This window comes from Vanellus vanellus (genome assembly GCF_965231255.1).
Source record: "Vanellus vanellus genome assembly, chromosome: 11".
Taxonomy (NCBI): domain Eukaryota; kingdom Metazoa; phylum Chordata; class Aves; order Charadriiformes; family Charadriidae; genus Vanellus; species Vanellus vanellus.
The window spans coordinates 23,677,271-23,697,365 of record NC_138916.1 but is presented as its reverse complement, the minus strand read 5'-3'; the positions used below and the strand labels follow the sequence as shown (position 1 = coordinate 23,697,365).

At 54.3% G+C, this 20,095-nt stretch overlaps 2 protein-coding genes across 3 annotated transcripts; one reads left to right on the top strand and one right to left on the bottom strand.

Moving 5' to 3' along the window:
• Positions 1–908: 908 nt before the first annotated feature.
• Positions 909–7,015, bottom strand: FEM1B (fem-1 homolog B). Of its 2 annotated transcripts, none has more exons than XM_082488634.1 (2): positions 6,681–7,015; positions 909–4,006 (listed from the first exon to the last, which is right to left on the bottom strand). In XM_082488634.1, the coding sequence occupies exons 1-2, from the start codon at positions 6,926–6,928 to the stop codon at positions 2,371–2,373; spliced, it is 1,884 nt and encodes a 627-aa protein (XP_082344760.1). In that variant the 5' UTR covers positions 6,929–7,015; the 3' UTR covers positions 909–2,370. The 2 variants fall into 2 exon arrangements, with proteins under 2 accessions (XP_082344760.1, XP_082344761.1); XM_082488635.1 differs by having other exon boundaries at positions 6,912–6,948.
• A 3,182-nt stretch (positions 7,016–10,197) lies between these two features.
• Positions 10,198–17,890, top strand: CLN6 (CLN6 transmembrane ER protein). Its single transcript, XM_082489105.1, has 7 exons — positions 10,198–10,334; positions 11,388–11,502; positions 12,280–12,378; positions 14,647–14,835; positions 14,958–15,013; positions 16,440–16,562; positions 17,509–17,890. The coding sequence occupies exons 1-7, from the start codon at positions 10,252–10,254 to the stop codon at positions 17,795–17,797; spliced, it is 954 nt and encodes a 317-aa protein (XP_082345231.1). The 5' UTR covers positions 10,198–10,251; the 3' UTR covers positions 17,798–17,890.
• The last annotated feature ends 2,205 nt before the right edge of the window (positions 17,891–20,095 follow it).

The following is a 20,095-nucleotide window of genomic DNA, read 5'->3' as shown; positions in this document are numbered from 1 at the left end:
AGAAGGTTTGGATACACAGCAAGCAGCGCGAGGCACTGCGAGTGCGCAGCCCTCGCCCCTCCTTCCCCCCGCTCTCCCGAGGCAAACCGACTCAAGGACCGCTGCCTCTGTTTTAACTACAGGGACACCAGGAATTACACATGTGCAAGGGTAAAAAGGAAGAGCAGGGCATCAGGGCTCTGTCTGACACACGCGGCACAGCTTAACAGAAGACTTCTTTCCTGTAACACATACACACTGATTCACATATTGGTTAATTTTATCCGAGTCAGCGACCAGCAACTTTACTAGCAAAACAATAGTCCCGTGGTGTGTGTTCTTGAGTTGTTGGAGTTTCGGGTTCAGAGCTTTAGCAGTATCAGACGCAATCCCAAAACGGGAGACGGAACGCATGAAACGCATTCCCCTGTTCTCACGCTGAGCTCCAGCGACTTAAAACGGCTCTGTGCATTTCCAACAACCAGGCTAAAAATAGCCACCGTAAACTCTCGGCAAACTACAAAACTGCAGCTTTCCTGATGGCTTCAGGATACAGCTCGGCACGCAGCAGGAAGACGTTTAGGGTAACAATTTACAGAAACGGCAACACCTCCCCAACCGCTTGCCAACACCCGCTTGTTGCATTCAGGCCCCGGGTGGCTGAATTTGGCTTTACCGTTTTGCCTGACCTTCGACTGCGAGAGTTTTTAAAGTGCAGTAGTCCAACCTACCTGAGATACAAGTGACAGACGCATTTTTCATTTTCGGAGCCGGTTTCCAGCAGAGTAAAGCTTGCGGCATTGAAGACACGGCATTTCTAAAGCTTTTCCCTTGAAGGAGACACAACAGGCAGCGCTTACAGCACCATACAACCTAAGCAGCGCTATTCTGCTTGGCACGAGACAAAAAATTAAAGAGTTACAAGCTAATTCCACATTCAATGTTTATTTATTTGCAATACAAATAGAAACGTGTGCCCAAATCTCGCCTTAAAGTTCTACCCAGATTGTTTAAAAAAAACCTACAGAACATTCTTTCATCATCTGACAGTTAAAAAGCTGCATTTAAAATAAACCGAGTTTTCAGTAGCCTGTCAAAACAAGTGACATTTTACTGTCGGAGTATCTGCAACTTCTACCAAGGAGAAGTACCTTCTCAAGCAACAGTGGTATTATACAATCAGTTGCTTATCATAAAAGATCTTACGATAGGACAATTTTTTAAAAATCAGTTTTAATAGAGATTTTCATAATGAAAGGAGTAAAAATCATGAAAAATCCTCAAGTCCAATTCAGGGAGGCACAGACTCCACGCTTATCGGAAAAGCCAGTTTCAAGCAGTATCCCGCTCCAAAGGAAGACTCTCTTTGGCGACAGACTACTCCGTTAGGAAGATACAGCATTTGGAATCCAAGAGTGCAGTGTTTACATACTTTGAGTCAAAAAGGTGCATGTTGATCATTGAAAGAACAAAAAAAAAAAAAACAAAACCCCAAGTTAAAAGCATTTTGAAATGTTGGGACACACACAAACACAAATACCCTATCAATTTTCTAGGTATCCATGCATGATTTTTATATATGAGCAACTTAGCTACATAAAAGGAAACCATGACTCCGGTTCATTTCGGTCAATGTGCAAGTTCCTTTTTCAAAGGTTATTCAATACTTACTGCAGTAGTGTACATTAAGAGCTTGATATTTCAACCATTATTAGATGAACATCCCATAGCTGAATTTAAACCTGTATTTCCTAACAGAGCATTCCATACGTCTGCAGCTGTTGATAATGGCTGTTCAAAATTTAATTAAAAAAAAAAAAAAAAAAAGTTACCAACATCTTCAGCACTAACTGAAAGGCATAAAAAGATGGTGAGGTATGAGAGCAACGGACAGCTCTGTATGTTGAGACTTCACTTTTAACCAACTACCACATAATTTGCAATTGTTCTTTCCCACCTCAGGCCAAGAAGTTTTAAAATTTGCCTCAGTAGCACGATGACACGGGCTTTCAGAGGCGCCTTTGTAAATAACTGTTCAAAGCATTCAGCTGCAAATTGTAAGTGAAGATGTGTATTGGAAACAGAACATTCTGCACAAGTTACATTGGGATTCTTTTCATTTTGTTTATAAAAGCAAGAGATAATGAAGCAATTCTTTTAATCAAAAGAAATGACCAAAATCTCAAACATCAGATTTTGACTACAGGAAAAGGATGTGGCCTTCCCCCCACCCCCCGCATGATCTGCATGAGAACTGAGGCCGCAGACCGAATCCAGAGGAACCCCAAAACAAAAGAATAGAGAAAAACAACTCCATGTACACATATGTATTCCGCTGTCTGCAATTGATGTTGTCCCGGGATAGCACCACCACGAAAGATTTTATGTAGCCTAGTGAAACTTCACAAATTCTTCCAGAGTTCTGGGGATCTGGTTTTGGTAGCTGATGTTATAGATGCGTACTGCTCGGGCAGCCAGGCACTTGAGACTCAGCTTCATTTGAGTTTTAAGGAGTATTTCAGACACCCCTGTTGTACTTTTATCGAGAGGGGTTTTCTTCTGCTTGTTCGTCATGTCTGTATGAGCACCAGCCTCCACCAGGCTAATGATGATGGAATGCAATGTCAAGAAGTCACTGATGGGCCTGTGGTATTGGACGATGATGTGGAGCGGACTGTTTCCTTCGTTGTCCACGGCGTTCACGTCAGCACCGCAATCTAGCAAGAGTTTTGTGACAAGTGCATTGGGAAAGCTGCAGACATCATTCGTGTGGAAGTCATCGACCGGTGTACTGGAATTGACAGCGTGATGCAGCAAACTAGAGCCATCCCGAGTTCTGGGATCGAGGTGAATCAAATTATAGATCTGTTTGTTGATTCGCGACTGATCCTCTTCACTGCACTGAGTCTTGGTAGAGATGCAGACTAAGTAGAGAAAGGTAAAAATGTTGCATTCGTAGTTGTCCATGGCTGTGTGGATGTCAGAGTCTTGGGTGGTTTTGATCCGGGACATGCCTTGCTCTATTTCCAAGACGCTGCACCTCAGAACGCTCTCAATGTCCTTGGCCTTAACGGGCTCATTTAAGTGTATCATCTGAGAAAAGACTTGGGCAAACCTCAGGAGGTCCTTATGAGTGTTCCTGTTGCCTTTTTGCCTGAGATGCAACGCATGGAGCCAGAGCTTGATACACTGTTCAAACTCCATGTTATCTGCATACACAGCCCCCCGGTAAATAATGGGGTGAGAAACATCGATATTGTCCGAGCCCAGAATTCTTTCCCGCACAATGAGGCCTTCCATGTGGAGGGCATCTCTGTCCTGCCTAATAGACTCTAATTCCTGAGGAGTCCTGCATTCAGTCCTGTTTCCATAAGCTTCTATTTGTGGAAGAACTTCTTTTTCAATTATGTTCTCGCTGTCTCGGTACCTCTCCAGCATTGCTAAATATAAATAGTGGTAAGTCTTTATTATATCATAGTTTTCTCTGTCATTTGCAAATGAGGCACCCAGAAGTTCCAGAGCTTCAATCCGGCTTCTCCTATCACAGTCGGCGTGAGCGAGCAGCAGCTCTACAACATCGGCCTTGCAGCTCTCGGCAGCGACTTTCAGCGGAGTCATCCCATGGCCGTTCACCATCATCGCCGCCTTCCACTTGACCAGTTCCCTCACGATTTCCAAGTGGCCGGCTTCGGCCGCGAAGTGCAACGCCGTGGCACCGCAGTGGGCTTTGGCGTTGGGATCGGCATGCTGCTCGAGGAGGTACCTCACCACGTCCGTGTGGCCTTTGTAAGCCGCAATCATAAGGCAAGTGTTGTCGTACTTGTTGGCAATGCTGATGTTGGCATTGTTTTCTACCAGGTACTTCACAATGTCCAGCCTGCCATCGAAACACGCAGCCCTCAGGGGAGTCGAATTGGTCACTGTAGTGTGATTCACATTGGCGCCGTGACTCACCAGCAATTTGACTACTTCGAAGTGGCCGGCTCCGGCTGCACACCAGAGAGCTGTGGCTCCATCAATGACAAAGCTAAAAACGTAAAGACACAAACAAGCAGTTAAACTGATGCTGTTTCAAAAGCATCTTCTACAGGCAGCCCAGCAGTACGCAGCAGGCACGTACATACCCAGCCACGGTAAGGTATTTTACAGCCATCCTATTTTTGTACTTGAAGGAACTTACCGGGTTAGCCAAGGTAAAAGAACTTATCAAGCACACAAACCTCCCGAAGGAAGAAGCGCTGGAAGTTGAAACTTCAAAGCAGCCAGTGGATCTGGCCACATTTTGTCCTAGTACTTCCCAGGCTGCTTTGAAGATCCTACCGGCAAGTTCCAGCCCTCAGCCTACCCAGGTCTCAGGAAGAATAGTTACAAGAATTACCTCTTCTTTGATCCCTTGTGCCAGAAACTGACACGTGAAAGAAAGAGAGAAGACTTGACATTCACATATTGACACAAAAAAACCAAACTCAGACACGAGTAACAGCACAGCTATACAACACACTGGTCCTGGCAGCAGAGCTGGCTTAAGAATTTCGGATCACTTCACTACTTCTCCCTTCCTGAGCTGCAAAATTGCCATCATTTCCACTGCGCCGACACTTCCTGTTCAAGGGACCGCACCGTAAACCAGACCAGCAGTCTAGTTACACAAATGGACCTCCAGGAATAAAAAAAAAATAAATTAAAAAGCAGAAGTTCTCCTGCGCTGGACTGTTTCAGAGATCTGTTTTACATCATGGCCTTGTAGACAGCTTGCTGGCACTCGGAAATGAGGGGACAGTTAACTTTAGCAAAGCGTCACATTTTTTAAAGCTGTTTTCATTCCCAAATCCAGCACGTTGTGTAACTACAAAGATAAAGGGTGATGTCCTTTCCATTCCCCTGGTTTTTGAGGTAGCACTTAAATGTAGAAACAGGCGGCATCCACACCGCAGTTAATGCACGCTCAAGGCACGGCCCAAATCACAGAGGAGGAACGAGTATGTTATTTCCCTATGCCCAAACAATCATGTTTGCCAAAGTTAAAATATCACAAGACACTGACTTTATTTTAACAGTGATTTTTATCATTTTATGGAGCTCTCATGTTGCTCAACGGGAACAGTTGTGTGGCTGTTTGTAAATCAAACACCTCTAGACAACTCTTTAGAGGTCATTTAAGAGCTCTGGTATGCAGAGATGCCTACACCATTACTCACAGTAAGAAGTTCCTTATTTTGTAAATAATCACATTAAAGTACCTTTATATTAAAATAGGAGGAAAGCCAGGGCCTAGGATTTGTTACAGAACACGAGGTGATTTATTGGTGCACTACACGTACATTTTTACAGGTCAAAAGCCTGAAGCCCAAACAAGCGGAGCTGCTGTGCCACCTTATCTCAAGAAGGACGCCACCACCGCGGGGATCACATGCCTCCTCTCTCCTCACCAGGCTGCGACTCCCACTGTGCCCATTGTGTCTCAGACAACACCTCCTTTAATCTGTACCAGGCAGAGGCTCTGGCAAGCAGATCGCTGTCCCATCAAGGCGCAGCTTGAGAAACGAGAAAATTCAGCCGCAGAGGAGGGGCTGAGAGCCCTTCCTATCGCTTTCTGTCAACAGCGGCCCTTCCTTTAACTGAACTCGGGGCAGACCTCACCCTAGGTATTCCAGACCAGTTTTTACTCGTGAAAAAAAAAGGCTGAAAGAGAAGAGGAAAAAGAAAAAAAAAAAAACAAACCACATCAGGAAGTCAGTTCCTCCCCCGTCATTCAGCATGTAAGAACCAAGCCGGTCTTTCCCTGGGCCAGGTGGAGCTGCACAGGCACGACTCCAGCTCATCAAGCAGGAGCCAGATGAAAGATACCCGCGGGGACCCATTACGATCCCTCTCGCTCAGTATCTGATGAGAGCTCTCCTCTCTCTGCCAGCTACCCGAAAAACCTGAAGCTCTTCAAAAGACCAATCCACCTTCACGATTAGTCAGCCTCAGATTTAAGACTGACATACGGGCAAGAACTTCATGAGCGCTGTTGGCAGATTTTGAAAACATTCCTCCCGCCTTCTGGCGCCGCAGCACGCCGCCCAGGGACAATGCGCCTGGAAACCACTGCCAGCCTTCTCCACAAACAGCAGCGTCAGCGCTGCCGCCCCAGCCGGCTCCCAGGTGAATGCCAGGCACCCCCTGCCCTCCCTTTCTTCCCTTCCCATCCTAAAATGTCACGTTTTGCTCCCAGCCACCCCGTACATCAGCTCCCTGCGGTGAGGAAGGGATGTTCCTTGGGATGTCTGGGCTCGACACTGAAAACACCTCCACTTGCGTAAAGAAAGGCCTGGCTCTCGGTGTGCAGGTACCACCCTACCCCGACCCCACGCCTGCTGTCACCCGTGGCAGCCAGCAATGTCACAGAAAAGGCCGTTTTGGCACAGTGGGAGAGAATATGAAGTGACCCACTCACTGAGGGGAAACTCGATGGGGGCTCTCTAGGCTGTGGCGAGTACTATTCTGCCTGCGGTTTCAGGTGGGAGGTCTCAGAAGGGCATTTACGGCTCACAAAGCATCACCATGTGCGGGACCTCAAACAGCAAAGGCATTTTTACGGCTAATAAAGCAACTTTCCCAACGCCCGTTGGGTGAGCAGCCCTGTGCCCCTGCGCCGTGCCGGTACCGTCACCGAGGCCTGGCCGGGGCAGGGCCAGGCGTCAGCGAGCTCTACGTACCCGTCGAAACGGACCGTGCCGGTCTGCTGGGTCTGCACGCGGTAGTGCTCGAGGAGCAGGCGGACCACCTTGGTATGGCCGTTGCGGGCGGCGATGATGAGCGGCGTGGAGCGCTGCCCGCCGTGTTGGCTGACGTACCCCAGCAGGTACTTGATGTCGCTCTCGGAGCGGTTGAGGAGCAGCGCGGCCAGGGTCAGCACTCGCCCCTCGCTCGCCGCCTTGTACACGTACCCGGCCAGGCCCTCCATCGCCGCCTCCTCCTCCTCCCGACTGCGGCCCCGACGACCCGGCCGGCCCCGCTCGGGCCTACCGGCCTGCCCCGCCGCCGGGGCGGCCTCTCCCTCCGCCTCCTCCTCCGTCCTGCCTCGGTGCCCGGCGGGGGGCACATGCGGCCCTCTCGGGGCCAGCCGCCCCCCGGGCCCGGCCAGCCCCCTCCTCCCCGCGCGGGCCTGCGGCGAAGCGGGCAGCCCCAGCGCCCACCGCCGCCTCACCCGCCCCGCCAGCCCCCACCGCCCATTCCCGCCGCGGCGGCCGCAGCGGGGACGCGAACCCGCGGCCCGGTCCCGCCTTACGGCCCCGCACGGACCGGGCCCGGCGCCGCTCCGACGGCCGCAGAGGGGGAGGGGGGGGGGCACTACTACGGGTCGCCGGAAGGGCCCTGCCAGGCGCGCGGCGGGCACGGCCGTCCGCCGCCGCTCCGCCCCCGCTGCCGACTCCGGAAGTGAAACCGGAAGTGCCGCGGCCTCTCCCGCTCCCCCTCCGCAACCGGCGGCAGCGCACGGACGTTCCGGGCCGCGGGCGGCACACCGCCCCGGGCGGAGGTGGCGGGGGGGAGCGAGGCGGCTCCCTGCACCCGGGCACCCCGGGGCCGCATGGCATGGCCCGCCGCCCGGCCGGAGGCTGCCCGGCCTCCCCCGGCCTGCCCTCCTCGGGCGGCCCGGCGCTGGGCAGGGCCCTCCCGGCTGTGGTGCAGCTGGGCTGGGCTGGGCTGGGCCTGGTTCAGTTGGACTGGGTTGGACTGGGCTGGGTTGGACTGGGACTGGTTTGGTTGAGCTGGGTTGGTTGGTTGCATTGGGTTGGGTTGGGTATGGTTGGGTTGATTTGTGTTGTATTTGGTTTTGTTCGGTTCACAGAATCACAGACTGGTCAGGGGCGGAAGGGACCTCTGGAGATCATCTCGTCCAACCCCCCTGCCAGAGCAGGGTCACCTACAGCAGGTTGGACAGGAACGTGTCCAGGCGGGTTTGGAATGTCTCCAGAGAAGGAGACCACCACCTCTCTGGGCAGCCTGTGCCAGTGCTCCGACACCCTCACAATAAAGAAGTTGTTCCTCGTGGTCAGACAGAATTTCCCGTGTTCCAGTTTGTGTCCATTGCCCCTTGTCCTGTCGCTGGGCACCACCGAAAAGAGCTTGGCCCTGTCCTCTTGCCACCCGCCCTTTAGATATTGATAAGCGTCGATGATATCCCCTCTCAGCCATCTCCTCTCCAGGCTGAACAGCCCCAGGGCTCTCAGCCTTTCCTCAGCAGAGAGGTGCTCCGGTCCCTTGACCACCTCCGTAGCCCTCTGCTGTCCCCTCTCCAGCAGTTCCCTGTCCTTCTTGAACCAGGGAGCCCAGAACTGGACACAGTGCTCCAGAAGTGGCCTCACCAGGGTGGAGCAGAGGGGGAGGATGACCTCCCTCCACTTGCTGGCCACGTTCTTTTTAATGCCCCCCAGGAGACCATTGGCCTTCAGTCTGTTGGGTTTTTTTTTAAAGAAGGGACCAGCAGCTTTCATCGCCTCAGCCATGACTCCACCCCAACAAGCCTGTCGTGCCCAGTCCCAGCACGCACAGGAGCTTCATCCCTGGTTTCAAGGACGCCACTACCAGCCTCGCTGCACGTGTATCAGCTTAACCAAGAGCTAAATGCATCCCACCTGCTTGGCCGCCTCTCTTTTCCTCCGTACAGATCGTCTCCACCAGACCCTCAGGAGGTGCCCCAAGCTGCCACCGGTTACATGAGACCCATAAAGGCCACAGAAAGAAACACGATACACAACCTGCGCTGCTGTCTTGTTGCGTGCCATTGTTTTCAAGGGGGTACGGTATCAGCCCCATTAATAGTTAATTTAAAATCATGCAACAGGAGCCGCAGCTCTTTGTGGAAGGTTTCATGCAGGCCGGGCCATGAATTATGCATGGGAGCAGCGGCCCGGCTGCCCGGCCGGCATCGCCAAAAGAGAGGGAGAGGGAAGCAAGTCAGGCCGCGGTCAGCTCTGTGGTGCTCAGTCAAAGAGGATCAGCTTTTAACAGCCACCTACGCGTGTAAGGCACCGTGCGACAAGCAGGGTTCCTGGTAAGTTGAAGTGGAACCCGTCTCCATTACCTCAACAATCTCCTCCACTTTTCAAGGTGTTTTTTTTTTTTTCCAACAAACGCCACCCGGGTGCCACTCGTGTTCCCTCGTGGGTCAGCACGAATGGCACAGAGAGGGTCCGTGAAGAAGCACCGGTGCTGCCACCCTCCCTCCCGGCAGCACCGTGGAGCAGAGAGACGGAGGTCTCTGACCTGCAGCTTCTCGGAGCTTCGTCAGCTTTGGTGTGTCCACCTCACCGTGGTCTGGTCCTGCCCGGCAGCAGGCTCAGAAGCCGAAGGGTTTCAGTGCATCAAACCACGTTAAATACCCGTTCCCCCTGACCAGCAGCACACCTTCAGCTGAACCTCCACTTGAGGAGCTCCGTTTGTTTCCAGTGCAGGTGGATCTCACAATTCAGACCCTAAACTACACATCCCAGGGAGCGCAAATTAAGTCCGAGTGGGTGCAAATCCTTCTCTGCCTCCCACTGTTACTGCCCGTGAATCCTCCCGACCTGATGGCGTTTATCTGGGCAGACACGGGACGAGAGGGAACGGAGCAAGACGTCCGTGTCTCCCAACTCCTCGGAGCAACAACGTCCATTTGCGTTACGCTGTGCAGGGGCAGAACACACACAATTTCGGTCCGGGGTAATGGAGACGAGACCTGCCACACGTAGTGATTTGCCCGTGGTGGCACGCCAAACCCGCGGCAGAGCCACGCTGAGCTCCGCCGCCTCATCTCCACCAAACCCCCTGCTTAAAACCACACCGTGATTGCACGGCACAGCCTGTACTGTCTCTTTCGTCCTCCGCCAGCCTTTTCCCCACCTCTGAATCCCATTTTCTCGCCCGGGCGAGGACCCGCGTCCAGATACGCGGCTGTACATCCAGGGCCAAGCGCCTTCCGTCTCACCAGCAATTTAAGGAGTTCGATTACCCTCTTTCTGCCTTTCTTTAGAAATAGCAGAGCTCATCGGCGGCTGCTTTGGAGCGGGGGAAGGCAAATAAAACCACCCGCCTGCGTGCTGCCGGCGCAGAGCACGGCCAGGGGGAGCTCGGGCTGTCCCCTTCCGTCGTCCCACCCCCCCTCCGCCAACCGGGGCGGTCCCGGGGCCACCGGCCGCGCAGCCGCCGCTCGTCCCCCCGGCGCCGAGGCGGAGCCCGGGCGGAGCCGCGACGGGCCGAGCCGAGCCGGGCCGGGGCCGGGCCGGGCCGGGACCGGTCGGGCACATGCAGAGCGCGGCGCGGCGGCGGCCGTTCCCGGCGGCGGCCCCGGGCTCCCCCCAGCCCGCCGGGCCGCTCTACCCGGGCAGGTGAGCGGCGGCGGGGTGGGCACGGGAACCCCCTTTCCCCCGTTCCCCGGGGGTCCCCAACCCCATTGCTCCCCCCCCCCCCTCCCCAGATCCCCCAGCCCCATCCAGCGCGCCCCCCCTCCCCTCCCCCCCTTCCCGCTCATGCCGTATCCCCCGCCCCATCCCGGGTACCACCACCCCATCAGGGATGCTGCAGTTGTCCGGGGTGTCCCCGGTGGGTCGGGGTCCCCCAGGCTCGTGTGGGGTTCCCCTGCTCGGCCGCGGCACCCAGCCGCACCCAGGGCTCACCTGCGTTGCCCCGGCTGGGCTGGGGTTTGGTAGCCCCTTCCAGGGAGCCGCAGCTCTCCCGGCTCATCCAGGGCATCCCAACTTGTCCAGGGTACCACCATCCTCTTCATCCATCCATCAGGTTTGGACCATGGGCTCAGGAAGCGTAAGCTTGCAGCTGATACGGCTGACACTGTTCTGGTCTCAGCACAGCGGGAGAGCGATTCATCCGCTTTTCCCATAGGGAGGTGAAGGTCCGGTGGTGCTGGGGGGATATTCCATGGAAAGACTTTGGTGCGGTTGGATCAGGCCTTGCTCTGCAAGGGCAGAGGAGGAGGATCGTCAGAGTGGAAGATGAAGGTGATCGTGTGTCCAGAGCATCCCTGCGCCTGAGTACCACCAGGCACCGATGCATTTTTAGCATTCAGCAGAAGTCCCATGGGGGTTGAATTTTGCTTTGTCATGCAAAATTTAAAAATAGATGCACTTAATTCAGCACTTAAGCTTTTCATCCTGCTTTTGTGCTCACTTCTCGGCCAGGAAGGGCCTTCGTTCGGGGATGTGCCAGCTTTTATTAACGACGCTTTGCCTTTCTGCCTCCTCCTCCCCCTCTCTTTGGCCTCTCAACTTTGTTGTTACTCCGCAGATGCCAGAGCCCAGAGGCACACCAGCAGCCAGGGAAGCACAGGTTTTTGTGTGGGGATGCAAACCTGGAATCTGCTCCCTGCCTCTTTGGAAACCTGTTAGGTGACTTAAGGCTGACACTGTCACTTCTGCCATCCCTAGGCACGGAGCAGTCAAGAACGAGGACACCTTCAAGACCTCCCCGTTTCATTTTGATCTGTGGTTCTACTTCACTCTGCAGAACTGGGTGCTGGACTTTGGGCGTCCCATTGCCATGGTGAGTGTGGCAGAGGCAGGCCCACTGCTCTGCTTGCAGTCAGCTTATTTAGGGTGGAGGACAGGGGGGGCAGAGCCCTGGTGGTCTCCTGTAGACCCATGGGCTGTTCTCTACACCAAAGGGACGCCCTTGAAAAGCTGTCCTTGAGATGAGGACCGCTGTGATGCACTGGTGTGAGTAACCGGTACCAAGCAGGTTACTCCAGTCACGGGGAAGGTATCTGGGAAACTTGTTCCATGTCATCTGTCCCACAACTTTATGTTTTTGTAACAAAAGTTAGCTGGAGAGGTTCCTACTCCTCTTCCCCATACCTCGCCTGGATCTCCAGAACTTGGGACTCCTGCCGTCTGGATGGTGCAGGGCAGAACTGGCCACGTTCTGTCAACTGTAATGTTTTATTGCTGGCATCTGCACGTGGCAGAGGGTTAGCGGAGATCCGCTGCGGCAGGACGCCCCAGTGCCTTCCTCGCTCGCTTGACCACTCAACTTCACGGCATCGGCTTTGGGCAGCGCTGCAGGAGCGACCGGCTGAGGTGTAAATACGCTGTGCGTTTAGCAGCCGCTTCCAGACTGGGCTTTTAGGGATGCTTACTGCAAGAAGAGCTGCCCAACTTCGTTACTAACAGCTACGTGAAGTCAAGCTGACAATTAGCAAGCAGCGGCAGGCTAAAGCAAGGATTTTCTCTCTCCCCGTCTTTTCAGCCAGTGCCGGGGCTGTAATCGTGAGCTGGGTGGTGAGGACATACTGATGTGCTTTTTTTTCTCCCCCTTCCTCAGATAATCCTACCTTTGGAGTGGTTTCCTCTAAACAAACCGAGTGCTGGAGATTATTTCCACATGGCTTACAATGTTATCACACCATTTCTTCTGCTAAAGGTAAACCTCGAGGTGCCGGTGTTACAGTTTTTTAATATTACCGGTTGTAAAAGCAGGGCAAACAATGCGGTTTTGTAAAGGTAAGAGTTCCTTAGGGCCTTGTTGAACAAATGTTGGTTATTCACAAACTCCTGCAAGAGAGACGGCCCTACTGTACGTTAGAGGTTTGCCGCTCCGGAAAGAATTTGTGATGCCACCTTTAAAAGAGCGAGGCAGTGACCATCTCAATACAGCTCAATCTCCTGCATTCACAAAGCAAATCGCTTCTCCCGAATTCAGGAGGAGTCAGAGCCCTTCACCCTGGCTGAGCCAAAGCGTATTTTTAAGACAACATCCATCCGTGACTTAAAAGACCTTATGGGACAGCTGGAACTACAGTAGATTTCCTAAGTTGTTGAGAGCTTAATTACACTTGCTCTTCGACATTAGAATTGTATCTTTAGCTTGAATTTATCTTGCTTCAGCTGCCGGCCACTGGATCGTGTAAACCATTTATGAGGTTAAAGACTGTCCTATCATTAGGAATCTTCTTATATTAAATACTTAGCAGCCAGAAGATATGAGAAAGCAATTATAAATATATTTTAACCTTCATTAGCTAGGAATTGAATTATATGCTAAGATGTAAATGATTCTCTCTCTCCTGAGTCTGGCTGGGAGATTTTAAGTGCCAGCGTGGCCAAAAAGGAGTATTCGGGATCCGGTCCTTTGGGGGATGTGAAAGCTCTGAAGCTCAGTCAGACCCAGACGATTCCTGCAGGCTGGGTACTCGTCAGGTTAGAATTTGCTGCCTTGGGCTTCCCTGGCAGCACAGCACAGCACGAGGGGCTGGTCCACAGAAAAAAAAAAAAAATCCCGTTTGTTATTCAGGCTGCATTTCTTTTGCCCAGTGTCCCCTGGAAGGACGCGTCTCACCGTCCTTTCCCATCAGACGAGAGCTTTCCTGCGCCTTTTGCTCTCCTCGCCCTCTCTGACTCCTCTTGACGTTCGTACGGCGGTTACAGAGAAAGGGAAAGTTAAGCCTCAAAATTAAATACAAATAAGGAGCTTTCCGCTGTTTATGAAGGGCCGCAAAGCTGATTTGGCAGCGGGGAGACGGGAGGCGAAGGTGGCCCCAGTTGATCCCCGGGCTGGGCTGATGCTCCCCCCCCACCCCCCCGACCCGCGGCTCCCGGGGCTGGCTCGGCGTCCCCTCCAAAGCCTGAACCGCTTGAGATGGGATTTACGTCTTCCGAGGTCTTCCCCGCTTTGCAGGCTGGGTGAGGAGCTCCTTCCCGGAGGGAAGCTCCTGCTCCTTGTCCCCGGCCGGCCTTGCGGGAGCTGGTCCCAGGCTGGGGGCAACGCCGGGCTCCCCGCCAGCCTCACGTGCCTGCCTCCACCCGGACCCGAGCAGCCCACGAGACGGTACAGGGAGAGCTCACCACTAAAGCTGCTGTTGAAAAGGTTGCCTCGACCGGTTTTGCCGGTAATTAGATATTTCTAGGTAGGGGCTTAAACGCAGCTTCCTCTTTAGAAGCAAATATCACAGAGAGGAGGTGAGTCGGATTCCATTCGGAAGAAAATGAAACCCAAACGGTACAACAAGGCCTTTGAAAATCATCCAGCGGAGAATTATAAAGGAGCGAGTGTCTCCCAGCCCGGGGAGGGAAGTGCCTGCGCTCCGCCGGAGCGCTGCCGGAGGCTCTCCCCGCCGCTGGAGGGCACAGCCAGACTTCCAGAGCCGCTCAGCAGAGCGACGAGAGAAAGCGGCTGCCTTTTTGTTGCTCATTAATCGGTTTCGATCACATCTGGTGAAGAAATTGCTTGGAGTACTCCGTTAGAAGTACCGGGTTACCGATTCAGCCTAAGCATTGACTCGGGTTCAGGGTGCTGCTGTGCCAAAAGGTTCATCGAGGGCAAAAAACGGGCGTTTATTGTCGCAAACGGGGATAAAGTGTGGACTCAAACCTAAAAGCCGCATAGCTGGTGGAAACGCCTCTGAGATGCGTTTAGAGTGAGTAGCTGCGATCAAGGAAGTTCATTTCGGTGCGGTCGCACCGCTTTCTCCCCGGGGGGACGGCTGTGTGTCCCCGGCAGGGTGCCGGCGGCCGCGGGCAGCAGCTCCCACCCGCTATGGCGGCACAACCTGCAGCTTCCTGCAAACCTCCGCTTGGGTTTTAGATGATTTTTTTCCAAAGCGCCGCTAAGTCCGAGAGGGCAGAACTTGTCACGGCATCGCGTGTCTCCGCTGGTACCTCCTTGCTGTTCAACACTCCTCTGTGTTTTTAGCTCATCGAGAGGTCCCCCAAGACCTTACCGAGATCAATGGTCTACGTCAGCATCATCACGTTTGTCATGGGAGCCAGCATCCACCTGGTCGGAGACTCTGTAAACCATCGCCTGATTTTCAGTGGCTACCAGCACCATCTGTCTGTAAGAGAGAATCCCATCATCAAGAACCTGAAGCCGGAGACACTGGTAAAGGGGCTGCGTTTTATACAAGCGCTTTAAAAAAAAAAAAAAAAAAATTAATTGCTTGTTCCTATTTAATAGCGTCCTGTTCCCTCTGCCCTTTTAAATCTCTTTTCATTGCATTGCAGATTGATTCCTTTGAGCTGCTGTACTACTACGATGAATATTTAGGTCATTCGATGTGGTAAGCAATTTACAGTCTATCTAGCGGCTTCAGAACGTAATACAGGGAAGGGCAGATCTGATCTGATCATAGCTTAATATATAAAAAAATAAAACGCAGCTGATGAGAGCTGGCTGGGGATAACGTTCTCATAGCCAGCGGGATTACGGTGGCTCTCTCCCGTGGAAAATTGCCCGTTCCCCCTAGTTTTGTCTCTGTCTCGGTGATATTTCTAGGTGGCTGTTTGACAGTTGTAGGGGACAGAGGAACGGCTTGTCCGTTCTCGCCCCTCGGCCACCTCCCACAGGACACCCGGGTGAAGAGACAGGTTACAGCGCGGCTCTGCAGGTTCCTTGGCTCCCACCACCCACGTTTTTGCGCCCCTGGGGACTGAACCCAAGACGACCCGACTCTGCCTGGTCTCTCTACCCCTTTGCTTGCTCCCTTCCTTTAACCATGCATCCGCTTAGTTAGTACCGCCCCGGCGAGAGGGACGGCTTGCTCGGGTAGCCAGACCAGTGCCGCCCAGTAACACAGACTGTTTGGCCATGGTGATCCAGGGAGCCCGGTTAAGGTCCGATTTCACTGCTATCACCCTGGGCCAACCCTGGAAACGCTGACTCAGCAGAAGGTAACGCTGGTAGTGCCCACGGGCTGCGGTGGGTCCCGTCGGCACTCTCCCGCCCACCTGAGCGGCACCCAGCGTGGCAGCAGACATGTCCCGCGTCCGGCACTGATGACCCCAGAAAGGTCTCTCCGGCCCTTTATCCGCTGCCAGATAATCCTGAGACCTCTCTGAGCGCAGAGGGAGATCTGTCCCGGTTTATTTGCTGTTCCTTGAGCGCTGCGAAACAAGCAAATCCCCTTCTTTTAAATAAAAAAGGGCTCTCTTAGCTTGCGGGAATCCCGGTCCGCGTCCTGCTTTCCTGTAGTTCAGCTTTTAACACAACACAACACAACACAACACAACACAACGCTCTCGAACAGCCTCCGGGAGCCCGGGAGTGTAACGAATACAACTGTTCGACGGAGGACTCGCGCCCAGCGTTTGCCCTGATCAGCAAACTCGCGCTTTTCCTGCGGGAGCCCCGGCGCTCTCGTTACCTGCAGGAGCGCTCGGCGCAGCCAGGACATACAGTAGCTCTGCACCAGCCATCGCCAGCGCTTCGGCTGTGGTGCCCATGGCAATCTCGTAGCAGGGGCCGTGACGCCGGCAGAGAGGCGATGCTCTCACCGGCGCTGCGGGACCCCGCGCCCCAGTTGCCCTCTGCTTCACCCACCCGAGCACGTGTCACCGGAGCAGCCCGGGTGGCCGCTCCTTCTTCTCTTTCGCCAAATTAATTCACGGGCTTAGCGTAGGAATTGCCTGTAGGCGCAGTTTGGATTTGGGAGGGGCGTTTAAACCCTTCCCAGGGTTGCACCACCCATCAGTGTGTTGTTTCTGCAGGTACATCCCTTTTTTCCTGATACTCTTCATATACTTCACTGGCTGCTTCACCCCCGTGGAGGAGGAGAGCAGGATGCCAGTGGCTGCCTTGCTTCTGATGGGGCCCAGCAGCCTTTATTACTGGTAAGTGGCTTCTGCCCGCTCCGGAGGGGCGAGGGGGTGGAGGGGGAGGAGCGCAGGCGGCCCCGCAGCGCGCAGACAGGGGTTCGCCGTTCCCCAGGGCAGAACTCGCCGCAGCTTCCCCTGGGTCTCAGCCCGCCGGTGGGGATGGGGACGCTCTCGCCAGCGGTGCAGGAATTTGCGCAGAGCCCCGGCGACGCTCAGCTGCCGCCTCCTCGGCTCGCCCTGCGGGTCCAAATAGCCTTTTGAGAGAGGTCTTATTTATTTCCCATTTTCATTAGCCTCATCTTCCCGAACGGTTTCCCTGACGGCAGCCAAACAACTTTTCATTCATCTGCAGAGATGATGTTCTCTCTTGCCCGTGGCTTTGCCCCCTGCTGAGACTGTTCTTCTACAGTAAATTAATTTTTGATAGTCACAATCATCAGGAAGATTTGGTCAGTTCCCAGTTACCCCATCGCACTTCCTTTAAATATGTCAGCGGGAGTCTCTGCAGTTCGCGTGTTAGCGATTTAAGAGCCAGGGAGCGTAATTCCTCCTTCCTCGCACCCGTTCAGGACTGGCCCCTGCCACATAGAGCACAGGGGGAGCAGCAGATTTTTGGACTAAATGAGCACAACGTCCACCAGCCGGAGCCAGAGTCTGGCTTTGGTCCTGCCTTTAAGCATCCCATTCACAGTCCGAGCCCAGCGCCTTCGGAATCCCGTACTGGACATGCGTTTCTTTACCCGTTCTCTCACCAAAGCCCATCGGTCAGTTGTTAAATTTACCGATTAGAAACGTGAAAACAAATCCCAGTTTAAAAGCCGGCAGTAGAAAGCGGCAGAGCTCGCTTTGTCTGGATGCAGAGCGGGGAGAAGGGGGAGACGCTTCACGCCAGGTAAGGCTGGAAGTGCCGGGGGCTGCTCTCGCTCGGGGGGGGGCACTAATAGGTGTGTTTGCTTTGTAGGTATCTCGTGACAGAAGGTCAGATTTTCATCCTCTACATTTTCACTTTCTTTGCCATGATGGCTTTAGTGATGCACCAGAAACGCAAAGGACTCGTCCTGGACAGCAATGGGCTTTTTCTCTTCTACTCCTTCATCATAACACTGGTCCTCATTGCTGTTTGGGTGGTTTGGCTGTGGAATGACAAAATTCTCAGGAAGAAGTACCCTGGTGTGATCTATATCCCCGAGCCGTGGGCATTTTACACCCTGCACATGAACAACCTCCATGCAGCAAAGGAAAGTTTATAAGTTTTGATATTTTAGAGCGATTTGAAGAACAAAAGAAAAAAATCTAGTTTTTCTAATGTAGATGTATTTCAAATAAATTCCTGACCAACATTAGCTGCAAGACGTATTGTACGTTAACTAGACCGAGCTAGGGAGGGGGCGTTCGAACAAAAGGGAGAAATAGTCTTTGGGACTTAACGCTTCAAAGCCGGGGCCGTGGCAGGCGTCCCTGCCCTGGCTTCGCACTGACCAGCTCTCACAACTGCACGGCGCAGCTCCACGCCGGACCTTTTTGGGTGCTTAGGGGACAGCACCAAATCCCTCCCGTATTGCAGCAGGGGTTCAGCAGCTCAGCCCCACGGTGGTCCACACCGCTGGCGATCCCCCATCCCATCCCATCCCATCCCATCCCATCCCATCCCATCCCATCCTGCTGCACCGGAGAACGTGCCGCCCTTTAATGGGATCGGTTTGCCAGGAAGTCGGAGCGCTCTCACCCTCCCCACGTCTCCGCACAGAGATTCCTCCGCTCCTCCCACGCTGCTCCCAGCCGAGTAAACATGCCGGGAAGGGGCTGAGCCGCCCCACCTTGGACCTGCTGCCGGTGGCTCCGCTCGGCCGCGCTTCTCCAGGGAGCCCTCCCGGCGCGCCGACCGTCAGCGCTGGGGTTTAGCCCTCGCTGCTGAGCGCGGGAAGGGCCTGGCTGGCGTGAGAAGGGCCGATTCCCCATGAACGCAGCCCAAAAAGAGCATCAGGCAGGGGGTGAGCTCCGGAGTCGGCCCCGCTCACGTGGGGTCTGCGCCACTGGCAGCTTCGGCTCCCACTCGCCCCTTCTCCAGCCGCAGGTGGTGGAGCTGAGCTCTCCTGCCGCTCCAGCTGCGCCCCTGCGACGGTTTATGTCTACAAAATTTGTATTGGAGCCCTGCGTGACGGAATCCAAACAGTAGAAGAAAAGAAAAAAGCTATTAGCAAAACGTACTGAATAAAAACATTTGGTAAAAGCTGAGTGGCTCATGTCGCTTCCGGAAGCGGCTCTGTTCTTTGAAGGGAGAATCTTTATCCCGTAAGATTTAATGATTCTCTACGTGTCACTGCAACAGGGCAGGGGCTACCCTGGGAAGGGTCTGGTCCATGCTATGGTGGCCACTACGGCCACTAAGTATTTTGTTCTTTGGGTCTGGATCCCCACCACAGCCCCGCACGCGTGCCAGCCCTGCCTGCGCAGCCGCTCCGTTTCTTTCCAGGATACTTCAAGCACCAGTGGATCCGGAGAGGCAGAGCATCGCCCATCCCACACCCAGGAGCGCCCCGCCGAGCTGCTGACTCAGCTTTTTTTTTTGTAGGGGACAGGATGGGACAAAATTGTACATTGGTGTATAACAACTGCTTTTCAGTGGCTTGAGTGCCAACTGAGCGGCAGGAGCATAGCGCTGGAAGGGACCAGAAGACTTGAGCAAACACAGCTGTTTGGGCTAGTCCACAACAGCTGGAGGCTCTGCCCCCCCCCCCCAAGCACCCACATTTCGACCCCGGGAGCTCTCTGTCTCGCTGCAGCCCCCCCTCAGCATCATTTCCTCCTCTTCCGAGGGCTGCAACACGGCAGTCCTGGAGACTGTTTGTTTCCAAGCAGATGGGCTAAATAAATGCTAATAAAAACTCAGAGAATGGGGAGCTTTTTCAACCATCTCAAAAACCCCTTCTCTTCCCATCCTACCTGCAACGTCCCAGCTCCGCCGTGTTTGCAGGGGGCACATCTAAACCTCCCCCCCCCCCCCCCTTCCCCTGCAAACCCGCCGCGCAGGGCGCCGCGACACCGCCAGCGATGCCCAACGCCCTGCACAGAGCTCGGCCGCGACCGCGTGCAAACCCCGAATGAACTCCTCCTCCTGCCCACCAGCAAAACCCCTCCAGAAGAGAACCGCAAAGCCGTAAATCCCCCCCCCGCACCCCTCCCGCACCCTTCCCCAGCAGCCTCCGCAGGGCTGGATTTGTCTCCCAGCAGCTAAGCCCAGCGCAAGGTGTGCAGCTATTTAAGATTATGAAACCCTTTGGTGCTCAACCGGCTGATCTCCACCCAGCCCGACCCCAAACACCCTTAAACCCCGGACCGAGGGGCGCTCTCGCCCCCCCCTCCTCCCGACAGCATCACCGCTCGGGGTCCCGTCCAGAGCCCCGCGGCTTCGGGCAGGCGGGGGAGAGCCCTTCTCCCCACGGCACGCGAGCCCCAGCCCCGCCGGCAGCGGGATCCAGCCCGGGCAGGGATCAGGTCTCGTAGCCATAGCAGCGGGGTATTTATTACAGCCCGGCCGCACTCCACCC

Coding starts and splice junctions, on each gene's coding strand:
- CLN6 (XM_082489105.1), top strand. CDS start 10,252: ATGCAGAGCGCGGCGCGGCGGCGGCCGTTCCCGGCGGCGGCCCCGGGC. Junction 14,836..14,957: donor ACCTGAAGCCGGAGACACTG/GTAAAGGGGCTG, acceptor ATTGCATTGCAG/ATTGATTCCTTTGAGCTGCT. Junction 16,563..17,508: donor CCCAGCAGCCTTTATTACTG/GTAAGTGGCTTC, acceptor TTTGCTTTGTAG/GTATCTCGTGACAGAAGGTC.
- FEM1B (XM_082488634.1), bottom strand. CDS start 6,928: ATGGAGGGCCTGGCCGGGTACGTGTACAAGGCGGCGAGCGAGGGGCGA. Junction 4,007..6,680: donor GGCACGGTCCGTTTCGACGG/GTACGTAGAGCT, acceptor TTACGTTTTTAG/CTTTGTCATTGATGGAGCCA.